Genomic DNA, 12,836 nt, shown 5'->3' on the forward strand with positions numbered 1-12,836 from the left:
CCCTGTGGAACACACGTTCCCTCCCTAAAGGTGCTAAAGCATTTAAAAAAATAGTGACCCTTTTAGAATCCTCGTGATTCTATAAATACAGTCTAAAATCATTAATAAAGCCATGAATTCTTCCAACAAGGAAAATAATGAACTCCACGCTCGTGCTTCAGAACCTCATTATCTGGAAGTGCCGCCCCCCGGAGCCCCGCCACCCAAGCAGCCCTGCCGCGGCAGCCCCCAGAGTGCAGCGGGGAAGCCGGTCGCTGAGCGGCAGGAGCCCCTGGGCCCAGCACGGCCCAGCGCGGCTTCTGAACCCCCTGGGGGGCTAGGCGCCCAAGCTGGCAGAAAGGGAGATGAAGCCGGTGGCGGAGCCGTGCGAGAAAGACCGCTGTGAAGCACAACAGCCACTCTTGAGGGGGCACACGGGCACAGGAGCAAGGCCGTTTCTGACCGCCAGTCCTGCCTCCCGCCATCGGGGACACACCCCCACCCCGGGACAGCTCACCCTGTCCACCCCTGGACGTTGCGACCCGACCGGGACCCCTAACCAGCCAGGCCGGACCCCAGCTGCCCAGGAGCCGGAGGCGGTGTCGCCCTGACACCCATCTGGCTGCCCCGCACCTCCTCTGCTGAGCCTCGGCTGCCTGGCCCTCCTCGCGGAGCAAGCTCTCCACTCTCAAGGCTGTGTCCCCCCACAGTGCGGGCAGCGGGGGTCCCTCCACGATCCACCTCGCTGTGCGCAGAGGAAAACGCTTCCTGAGGTCTCCCAAGCAAACTCTCCTCACGGTTCCGACCTGTGGGCACGACGACGCATGCCAGCAGGTGCCCACGGCGAGTCCCCACAGCGAGTCCCCGCGGCGAGTCCCCACGGCTTCCCGGAGATGCCGGTTTTCCAACAAGCAGCACCACTGCCCGGGTCAGCCGCCCAGGTCACATGCAGCCCGCGCTGCACCGCACAGGGCTGCCTGCTCCCTCACTGCGGGGTCCTCCGTGTGCCCCCGGGGACCTGGCTCTCAGCGCCACGCACCGGCGGGCTCCGCCTCCACAAGGGCGGCCACTTCCACGCCGGACGTCCCGGCCTGAGGCCGCAGACCCCCAGCCACGCAGCTGGGTGGGAGACCACCTCTGGCCACCGCTGGTCCGGCGGGGGCCCCGTCGTCTCCATTCGCCCATTCAGCCGTGAAGTGAACGTCTGAGCCTACATCACAGATCTCTACTCGTCCCAGCTTTGTGTCTCCAGCTAATGACGACTAGATTCTTCGATTTTTGGTTCACTCTCCATTTCCATCGGCTCCAACAGCTGGGTCTGTCTGACCGAACTGCTTGGATGTGAGTCACTCGGTCGGAGGCCCTGGACACTCCGTCAGGCCCGGCACAGCGAACAAGGCCGCACTGAGCCTCGCAGGCTGGGTTCCATCGCCGGCTCAGCTACGAGCCGGACACGGTGGCCTCTCGGCACGTCCGGCTGGAGCCAGAAAGCCCAGAGTTTCAGCGACTCCACGAATGTTAAGTCGCACTGTCCATGGCTTCTCGCACAAGTCACGCAGCTCCGGGAGGAAGGGTCTCCTTTGGCCTGATCAGGAGCCGCACTTCTGGGGGCGCAGAGCAGGGGCCCGCCTCCAAACTCAGACAGGGCGCTCCAGGGTTTACTGGTTTTACACGGTGGTGTTCTGTGCTGTTTTTTCCTTCTGTTTAATCAAAAGAGAGGACTCAAAAGTTCATTGAAACTTTGAAATATGTTCATATGGTGCAATAAGTCCTAATAACATAAATAATATTAGGCTAATTCCTTTGTTAAAATTTTTCCTCACCCTAAAAATCTAATTATCGTATAAACAATATAGTTTTTCAAAAAGGCAGAGGCATACATTTAAAAAGACCTGAAGTCCACGGTGCGCCTGCCACTTCCCGGGTGCCAGCGCACGGCACGCCCGCCCTGCGCAGTCACGGGCGTGAGCCGCGGAGACAGCCTGAGCGCCACGACGCTCCGTGAGCGAGGGCCAGGGGCGACCGCCGCACAGTCAGCTTCGAAGGCAAACGGGGCCTCACTTAAACAAAAGCTTCGTCAGGCCCCCGAATCCGCTTTTCCCGTAACTCTCTGCTCTGCCAGGCCAGCGTGAGAAGGGGCGCACGCAGGCGTTACACAGGCCTCAGCGCCTGCCGACTTGAATGTGTTTTCACGTAAAAACAAGCGCTGCTTGAACGACAAAACGCTGCGCACGTGTGTGCGGTGTCATTCTTTGCATCTGCATAACCGTGACCTCGGGGCCTCGACAGGCCACCCCGAGCAGCGGGAACAGGGTCCTGCTCGGCAGCACAGGCGGGGGGAGGGGGGAGAGGCACGAGCCCCACCAGCTCAGGACCCGCACACGGGTGGGCTCCCCGAGGAGCAGGAGGAGCAGGACGTGGGCAGGAGCAGAAAGCCTCGCCCACCGGCGGTACCTTTTCCATCACGTGGCCACGAATCATCGGTGAGATCAGCTCAGGAAAACCTGCCTTGAAAACACTGCAGTGCAGACTTCACCATCCTAAACCCACGAGGGCTCCCTGAGTGTGGGGCCCCCCGGCAGAGCTGAGACCAAGCGGGGAAAGTCGCGGCCCTCGCCCGCCGGGGACAGCCTGCCGCAGCAGCGAGCATGGGTCTTTCCCAGAGGGAGACAGAGCGGAGCAAGCGGAGCAGTGCCCGGGCCTCCTGCCGGCAGGAGGGGCGGTCCAGGCGGGGAGTCTGCAGCGGCTGGGCACACTGGGGCAGACCCAGGGCCTGGGAAGGAAGCACACACTGACCCTGGCCGGGCAGCCGGCAGCATGGCTCCCGGCAGGACACCGCGCGGAAACACTGTGGAGGGTGGCTGAGAGAGCTCTGTGCTTCACCTGGCCCAACTCCCAACCACGCACGTGCAGTGCCATGTCCAGGGAGTCACTGTCCACACTACAAGAGAGAAATGTGTTACACCGGAACTCCGTGGAAACGATGGCTTCCCTGAAAAGCAGATCTCTAGCTTAACATCTTAAGCTAGAAGCGGTTCCAAATGGAAGTAGGTTAGCTCCTACAAAATCACCAATAGCTGACCGTTTCTACGCTAAGTGTCGATTCCATCGGATTCGATCTCAGGAGGCGCTGACATCTCAGGAAATGTAACTCCGTGTCACGGTTCTTTAGAAAGGAGCAAGGAAGTAGCTGCATGCAAGACCGTCGCTTTGTCTTAAGATCCACACGCGAGCCGAATGTCTCCTGAAGCACACATGTCCCTGTCTGCCCGCTTTCTCCCGTGGGTGCTGAGGACACAAGCAACCCTGGGACCAAACCATGGGAGGAAAGTATCTTAGAGAATAACCGATGAGAATCCTTGGTTTTTCCTGCTGGAGCTCTGTAGACAATGAAATGTAAGCATCTTGTTTCTCTTCCACTAAAATGGATGATCAAATTGCTTTGCTCCAACATTATAAAAATTATTTCAGAAAGCCTGTAAGTTTCCTGAAAATTCCTCAGGAAAAATTTTAATCTTGGACTTTTACAAGCAAGTACCAAGACATCATGAATATAAAGGACCGCTCACACAGAGTCAGTGTGCATAATGAAAACTGTATAAAGTTGGTAATTAACCATAATTGAAGGCTGCGGCGAACATACAGGCCTTTGTTCTCTTTAATTCTGGCGCTGACTAAGAATTAAAGACAAGAGCTTAAGGCATATTTTAGTCCGAGCCCAGATGCATAAGCCCCAGCATTCTAAAAGTAATTTAAGTAAAAGAAAAGAACAGAATAGCCGAAAGTATTCTCGATGCCTGCCAGGGAGAAACACTTACACTCTGTGAACATTTAACGCATTTGATCCATCATACTTGGGATCACTTATTCATTGACTTTTTAAACAGTTAAAAGATCTGATTTGAATTACTAGACTAAATGGTAGCAAAAAACAATCCCTCCAAAAATTGATTTCCCGTATCCCACAACCATGTATTTTTACATGCAAGAGCAATGGCAACACACACACGAGAAAAAGAATGGCCCACTATCTCCACGAAACTCGATTTTATCTGTTTTCACCCGGGAGTGAAAGGAGGCCGCGGCATCAGAGCGATGCCGCTCTGATGAAGGGCGTCGGCGCTGAGGCGTGCGTCTCGCTCTGACGACTCGGCGAGCCGGCACCTCGCACGAGGGCTCCAGTGCAGCGCGGCCACAGCCCTGCCCTCGGGCGTCTCTGGGCGGCGGCGGGCTGCGGGGTTCCTGCGTTTACTGCAGGGCAATGTGACGGAAGGCGGGACGGCAGCCCCAGGGAGAAGTGGGGTGTCAGGCTGGGCCGGGGGTGCACGCCGCCTGGCCTGGCAGGGCCTGACCCTCTGGCCAGGACAGAGGGAGCACAGCCCGAGGGCAGGGTGAAGAGGCAGGACCCGGTGTGGAGGAACAAACGTGGGGACAGGGGACAGGGGATGGGGGAGAGCCCAAGCCGCCACGCACCCCCCCCCCCGTGTCTGAATCCCACGCTGACAGAGGTGCGATTATTCCAGAAGCCTTCCGGGTCGTGCCAGCTCCCGCAGGCACCGAGTCAAGGCGACCACCGTGGCCAGCGGGGCCCTCTCCAGCCTGACTGCACCCCGGGCCGCAGGCTCCCGCCCGCCATGCCCACAGGCCCCCTGACAGAACACCCACTGGAGGCCCTCTCCTGCACGTGCGCCGTCGGGGGTCTCAGTCCCTGGCCTGACACCGCACCCGGAGTCCAGGGCCCAGCTCACGCCCAGACCCGAGGACACGTGGACAGCACACGCAGTCCACACGCCTCTGTGCCCCCGAGGCCAGAGATCGAGGTTTCTCCCTCCCTCCCTTCCTCCCTCCCCACCTCCCTCTCCAAGACCAATAAACACGTCCTCTGGAAAGGATAATGGAAATAACAATAAAGCAGCCTGCAGGAGAAGAACTGACACGCTTGTCCTCTGTTTTGGCTCAGCAGAGTTACTGCTTGTGTAAATATTTTTTACAGCAGACAACACCCTAAAAACATCCTACGTTTGACCCTCCTGGAAGGAAAGCAAGATTGGCAACCCTCCGAGTAGGGGCGGAAGTGACGGGGAGACCAGCTCGCAGGAGCCAGAAGCTGGGGGGAGCAGGCCGTGATGACGAGCTCTGTCCACTCGCCCCCACGAGACGGCAGGAGGGACGGGCAACCCAAACAGCACGCCCCAGTGCGTCCGTGAGTGTCGGCTTCCCCTTTTGGGGTCAAGTGCTCGCCTCACAGCCACACACACAGAATCAACACTGCGGAAGACTACTGATCCTTTAATAAAAAAATACGTGCAGTGATAACTCAGCCAAAGGCAAATCATTTCCTTAAAATGGACGGTCAAGTGAGAGTAACAGGAGTTAATGTCACACCAGGGACACAATCTCTTCTGATTCCGGAGTCTTCATACCATGCGTTCCTCTCTCACTGAAAAGTGGCCTGAGTTCCTCATCGACCCGAGTGTGGCTGCGCGTGCACACGGAGGTGCCTTCGGGTTTTCCTGCCTCGAGGAAAAGGGTGAGGCTTGCATCTGCACGGAAAAGCAGGAAGCAACGGTGACCTTCCCAACAATGTCACGAATAAAGACAGAAGTTCCGGAGAAAGAGGGAGAGGAGAGGGGACCAGACCCACGCCAACAGCATGCCACACCCCGCGGAGATGGCGCGCGACCCTCGGAGCCTGGAGCAGAGCCGCAGTGCCAGACAGCGTCCCAGGAGCTGAGGTCTGGTGTGCAGGAGACGATGTGGGGGGCCTGTGCCGCGAAGACCCCAGGTCCTGACCAGGAAGACCACCCACCGCCACTAACCAAACGTCTGGTACTCCGGCGTCAGGGCTCGGTCACCCACGGGAGGCCTGGGGGGGACACATGCACCCGAACAAAAGCACCGACTGGCCCTGCGCCCGCCCCGGGGGCCGAACGCACCCCGCATCCAGGATGACACGAGACACGTGGCCTTCACAGGCCCCTCCAGGAACTGCTTCGCAGCAGGAACGCTGAGGCTTTGGTCCGCGTCTGCAGACACGCAGGGAAAAACACCACCCTTTCCTGGGCCGGGGGCTGAGGGCGCTGCCAGTGCGCTGTGTCCGGAGGGCCCAGATCCGGGCCCAGCAGTCCTTTCCCCTCCTCCTGTCACTCGAAGCCGGCGGCTCCCCCAGCGCTGAGCCACCCCCACCTGCCAGGGCTCTCGGAGTGACGCGTGCAGACCGCGGTGGCCAGACGAGGCGCGCTTCCTGTGGCCCTTTCCACGGTAACTGGGGTGGGGAAGCCCCTTTTCCGGATCGCTATCGATGAGGGCACAGTCATGAGGACTTCTTGATCGCTACATTACGAGGAGAATTGCTCATTTAAAATAGGGGATACTTTAGAGTGAACTTGCAAATTAAGTGCGCTTTATTATTTTAAAATGTGACTTGAACTTGGCTATATTTAGTTATTTACATTTAAGTGTACGAGCTTTCAGAAATACGGCAGTGCACCACCTTGAAATAAGCTCATGCAAATCACGGAACATAAAAGTATGTTCTCACACAAGCCATCACTTCAGCTGTTCACGGAGTTAAAAAATACATTTGAAATTATTTAGTTTTCTGTTGCTAATCACAGTCATGCTCACAAAATTTACTGGTTCATTAAAAGATAGTGTAAGTATAAGAATTGATTTGTAATAAATTATCATTTTTGCATATATCAGTCAAAGCACAAAGCCTAAATACTTGCAAACAAAATGCATTATTAATTTCATTGTCACAGCCTATTTAGCTAACTTCTATTACTATTTGCTATAATATGCAATGCATAAAAGGCGAGAATCAAATTCAAAACATAAAAAATAAACTGATTATACTGTCCTGGAGAAATTAAAATATAGCAAGCCTGCAAAATTATAGCCAAGACATTAATGTTTTAAATAGGTAAGAAAAAAATGTATAACTCAATTTGGGGAACAGTTATGCCTGAAGTGACGGCTCCACATGCTGATAAAGAGTTCCTTTGTTTCCCAGGACCATGAGAAGGCGCCGGTCCCTCGGCAAGGGACCGAGGAAGGGCGCTGGAGGACAGGAGCTGGCCGGCACTCACCGGGCTGGGTGTCGCTACTAAAACCCCGGTCCTCGCCCGCCCTGGACACGGACTGGGAAACAGTGCCGCCACCACCACCTCCGAGGTCCTGGCAGGAGGGCAAGGCCCTGTAAACTGGCACCACCGCCGAGGGACCTGAAGCTCAGGGCCTTTGGTGGGAAAACAGTTCAATCAAGTTGCTTAGTTCAAACTCAGGCTGCTCAGAAGGTCATCGCCCAGAGGGTGGGGTGTGAATTTGCCATGTGATGGTCATTTCCTGATTTTAGGAGAAAATTGGGCCAGGGGTGCCAAAAAAGGCTCACCACATCTCAAAGGGGAGAGAGACAGGCCGCCCCCTCCTGCCTCTTCTGAGCCTCCCTCCGCGCCTCGGGGTCTGGAACGGAGGAGGCGGATGAGCGTGCCCCCGTGTGCTCGGGGAAGGGCCACGTCCACACTCCGCCCGGAAACGGCACAGGGTGCCGACGACTTTTAAGGTGCCCAGAGGATAAACACATGCACGAAATGTAAAACGATACCTTTGAGTTCCAAATGTGTAACAGTCACATAGTAGGGAAGGAGAAATGTTCTTTTCATGAATTATCTGATCTGGATTGTTTTCATTCAAATTCATTTATGAATAAAACACTTCAAGTACCTACACGTGAAGATTCTCACTGTGAGGTAATACAATTAGCAGAAGAGCGAGCACTGGAACTGGAGTCAGGAAAGTAACATTCCAACACTTATTGTGAGATCTTGAAAAAAAATTGTGTATTCCTGAACCACAGTCCCTAGGCCTATAAAATTAGAATAATAGTACTCTGTTAAAAAGATCATAAAATAATTGAGACAATGCATGTGAAAGCAATGAGAATCTCATAATTAAAAATGTTTTGTTTCCACTTTCTTAAACACTTACGAAACATACCTTTGAACTCAGGAAACATAACAGGTCACAAATTGTAATTCAAATAATATGGAATTTTTGAGCCTCAAGAATAACGCGCTCAGGACCTGACCAACATGCACAGTTCGGCTCGCACTGAATACCACGTGACAGAGAAAAGGACGAGAACCGGAGGTAAAGGCAGACAGACGTGACGCCCGGAATTCCGGCACGGAGCCCGCGTCCAGACTGAAGCGCTGTGGGAAACTCCACGCCTCTGACAGCAAAGTCGAGTTGAATTCCACATACACACAGAAAACACTTTTAAGTGCTTTTTAAACTTTTTAAAAAGGCAATTAAACATTTAAAATAGGGCAGAAGCGGCCCCCGGCTAGAGCGTGGCAGAAGAAGTTGCAGGATTATTGACGTTTTAAAACAATCCGAAAACAAACACGTCCCGGGGTGTCCAGAACTTCCGAGACCATCCCGGAGGGTGTGGGAAGAGCTGGGCACCCGTCCCGCAGGGAAGGGGCGGCCCTGCCCCGCCCGCGTGGGGTCTGAGCGGGCCGCGCGTCCTGACTTCAGTGAAACTTCGCAGCGGCCCGCGCACCTGGCAGCTGACAGTTCTGCACTTCGCTCAGCCAACGCGATCGGCTCGGTGTGACGAAGCTAATTACGATGCCAGGAGCGAGAGCAGGGAAAACCTGGCAGTCGGTGACACAGTAATTGTAGTATTATTGCTCGTGACATGGCAACTCCAATATCGTTTTGAGGACGACAAAGATGTATTTCTTAATATCGGCAATGTTTAATTCTACAACAGGAATTTAAAAACGCTATTTCAGAACCTCAAAATTAAAACGCAGGAGAACTAGACACAGCTTAGCCCCACATGTTTACTTTAGCTCCAGCGAACGTACGTGCCGGGGTCGGCCCTCTCACTGAACTCCTCTACTGTTTCCAGGCTGTTTCACAAGCTCGCAAACTCACAGTCCCTCGGGCCCTCTCCGGTGTTACGGCGACGACAGTGGGCGTGGGAGGGGGCCCGGCGCGAGCCGTGACGCTCAGCCACACAGCGCCACGGGTGCAGGCCGTGTGAGCTGACTTGGAAAAATTCTAGAAGTCGCCTTCCGAAACAAACCCTGAAATGAAAACAGGTTGCTAAACGTTTAAAAATGAATGAAAATTACCTTTCTTTCGGGGTGCCAACTCCATGCTTGCCCAGTAGATGAGTGTTTAGGTGCTTCTTCATCACAAAAGCAACCCTAAAAAAAAAAACAAAAACAGTGATTATAGAACCGAATCTTGACTCTCTGCTAGAACTACAACAAGCATTTAAAAATAGATGTGTATGTATAGGTGTCACATGCAAACGCTGTCCCGCCGGCCCCCCTGCCGGACCGAAAGCCGGGGAGACGGGGGCGGTGCCCGTGGCCCAGAGGGAAGGGCCGCACGTGTGCGCGGACCACCGGCCCGTCCTCCCCGTCAGGCACGCTGACGGGGCCAGACGGCGACTTCGTGCCCAGCCGTCGTCTCGCTGTCAGTCAGCAAGCCACGAGGAAGCAGTATCTCAGTCTAACGACAGCCCCTGCCCCCTGCTTGCTCCCACCCTTCAATCACGAGATGATTTCAGACGACGTCATTTTATTAAATATTGAGGAGCTGTAAAAGACAAGATGAACACAGCCTTGACGGAGTCTCCTTACACACACAGCAACGACCTGAAGCCGGCTGCGCAACAGCGACACCAGCGCTCCCTGCGTCCGCAGCGCCGGCACCAACGAGGTGCCGGGGAGACGCCGGGGAGACGCCGGGGAGACGCCGCCGGGAGATGGAGAGAAGGGTGGTACCTGACAAGCCCTCCCACTCTGTGCACAGATCAGCTCACTGAGCCGGCTCTGTGGCCCGGAGGCCGCAGGGCAGGCATCTGCCGCCCGCCCCCGGGCGCCCGCCGTCCTTCTGGGGACTGCGGCAGCACCGGTTCGACTCCGCCGTGGGACTGCTCCGAACCATTTGCATCTCCTTCAGGAGCGCCAGGCTCAAGCGGCTCTCTTCATAAGCAAAACTAAAATAAAATAAAAATGTACTATTGTGACTTGCAGTGTAAAAGGGCTCGCAAACATTTTTGTTAATTATGTATTACAGCTGTCCTTCATAAAGTTAATTACTAATAGCTGAGAGGCAACAGCATCTATTTGCATATGTACATGAAAGGCAGGACATGTGCAAAAATATGATTTTAATTAGCGTGCTACGGTATGAAGGACTGCAAATCAAACTGGCATGTTATAAGACTCTTAACATCAAACACGGAGCTCGTCTGGACGCGTGTGCAGGGGCTGTGCAGCGCGGCGGCCGTCCGGGAGCGGCGGGTCGGGAGCCAGGGCTGGGGCGGCTTCTGAAACCGCGGCCTATACCGTCAACGCCGGCTATTTTCACACAATGCCACGGAACCTCGGTGTTGTGGCTAAAACAACATGTTTGTATTTTTTAAACGACTATGACTTCACTATTCAAATCATCTATTTCTCTCCACTGAAAATAAGTAAGATTTATTCGTTTTCCTCTAACGTGTAATAACTACGGACAATACACACTTCACAACTATAAACGACTGATCACGCCATCAATCACGGAAATGAAAAACTAATTATTACGTGAGACAGATCGCACTGTTACGATGTTAAAGGCTGGGCCAGAGGAACAGTGCAGAATGTTCTACGTCTGTCCCTGCCTGATTCGGACAAAACAACTAACATTGCTCATTTCCTTAAAAAAGAAAAAAGTAATAACAGTCCATGCGAGTCATAACTTTCCTGCTGTCCTCTATTTTCTATAATTAAAAAAACATAAAGCTAATAGCGAAGAGCAAAGGTTAAGAACCCAAAGTTGCACAGCACAGCTTATTTACACGACCAAGTATAATTTAAGACCTGCGCTTAGGAACCGCAATGCAGTTTTTAAAAGAGTATATATTATTAATTAAAATGTTTAAGTTTTAGGAATTGAAACAGAAACGTGCCATTGCACAGGGTAACAAACAGAAGTGCAAGGGAGGGACGCTCTCACTAACACGACACACTCAGACTATCTGCTGAAGACCTGCAATGCCACACCACTACGTCTCTGGAGGAATAATAATTTCTGTTAATATGGAAAAAATCTACATAATACTAAAACACATGCAAGGTACAGTCGAATGCAAACTATACATTCATCCGAAACCTGACTTCAGACGAGTGTGAGTTGTTCAAGGTTGCTCCAACCGAAGCACGAGCGCTGCACAAGTCTCAGCGTCATCTCCGTTGAAAACACGAAGCCGGCGGGCGTGACTGAGCAAAACAGGCTCCCCAGCCCGTGTGGACAGAACGCGGGCACGCTTCGTGGCAGCGCAGCGCACCCTTCCCCTGCCTTCCTCGGAGCCCTGCTCTGAGGCTTTCGACACGCTCACTGGTTTGGGGAACCTACAGTCTAGATGCTAGGAGGGAGGAGACAAAATTCATCCCAAATCCGAAAAGCCGAGTGGAAACGCCTTGCTCCTCGGGAAGGCTCCTGCCTGCCCACGGTGCTCCCTCCATGTGCCCACGCAGGCCAACAGGAGCCATGGGCCAGTGTGGGCAGGCTCTGCGGGGCGATGGGAAGTCAGACCGTGGCGCCTTCCTGGGGCCGTCCACAGGCCGGGGTGGCCAAGAGCCGCACGCGCACGCACGTGGGTCCGGGGCTTCAGCGGGGCCGCACTGCCTGGGAGGAGGCTGCAGGGCTCGGTGACAAAACCAGCTGGTCCCTGCCTCGTGCTGCATGTAGCCAGTGAGGGAAGCAGACAAGACCCCCAAGAGAGCATCTTCAACAGGGACAGGCGGCAGGAGAAGTAACAGGGAAGGAAGACCTGAGAGGTTGGCAGGGCACCCACACTTCACGTGTGGGTGGGTCGGGAATGGGGCCTGAGAGAGGGTAAGAGACTGGGCATGGCCAGGAGCGGGGAGCTGCAACCCACAGAGGGGCACCCCCAGACCTGGGCCGTGAGCCTGCGGGCCTGTTCTCAGCCTGGGAAACGCAGGGCCAGGCAGGCAGAGGGCCAGTGGGCATAAGGACCTCTTGCGCCCTGAGAGCCCAGCCTGCACCCCAAGGGCAGGGCTCTGGGGCCCTCAGAGCAGGGGAGGCGGCTGGTCTCAGGCTGCAGCGTCGGACTCCTCCATGAGAGGGAGGGGCAAAGGAGGTGAGGGAGAAAAGTGGGTGTAATCACTGTCTCTTGCAATAATCCAGGCAAAGATGATGACAGTGGCTTGGACCAAGGGCCAGCACGAGATCTGGGCAAATTCTAGGTATGTGCTTGTGATTAGAGCCAACCAGTGTCCACGCAGAGCGGAGTGGACGGGCAGCCAGAGAAACCGTCCCAGCTGCGGGCCTGGGCGCACCGAGCAGCTCGGGAGGACAGTGCCCGTCGTCGGGGACGCGCTGGAGCAGGGAGCCCGGCGGCATCTGGGAGGGACGGCCTCGAGCTGAGGGGCAGCGCCCAGGCTGGGAGCGCACTCGGAGGCCCCGCATCTGGCGAGTGCCTGGGGATCTGGAGGAACACCTTGAAGTAATAAAAAACAGTGTTCCTTAAATATGATTGATTTCCAAGTATCTATAATTGCCTGAAATAGCGTCACTTAAAATTGCTCGAGGTGTCAAAGAGCAGTGCCGTGGTGACATTTACACCTCAGCTACAGACTTCTCCTCAGCACAGAGCTCTCGCATTTTACTGCCTCGCTTCAAAACGTCTTTTCCCACACTCCCTGTGAGTGCAGCGGGAGACCCCTCCCCTCAGTCCTCAGGGTTTCCCGCTGCGGGACCGCTCCACCTGAGGGTCAAGGACGGTAACCGCCCGAGGTCTCCGCCCAGAGAGGCTCTCGCTCCCA

The 12,836-nt window shown here is 54.8% G+C and overlaps 1 protein-coding gene across 1 annotated transcript in view; it reads right to left on the reverse strand.

Moving 5' to 3' along the window:
* Positions 1-12,836, reverse strand: part of ZNF407 (zinc finger protein 407) — a 259,153-nt gene that overhangs the window by 129,932 nt on the left and 116,385 nt on the right. The window contains exon 4 of the mRNA XM_028525040.2: positions 9,126-9,200. Coding sequence (XP_028380841.1) covers positions 9,126-9,200 — 75 coding nt within the window. The remainder of the gene's footprint in view (positions 1-9,125; positions 9,201-12,836) is intronic.

Source organism: Phyllostomus discolor, chromosome 9, assembly GCF_004126475.2.
Source record: "Phyllostomus discolor isolate MPI-MPIP mPhyDis1 chromosome 9, mPhyDis1.pri.v3, whole genome shotgun sequence".
NCBI lineage: Eukaryota > Metazoa > Chordata > Mammalia > Chiroptera > Phyllostomidae > Phyllostomus > Phyllostomus discolor.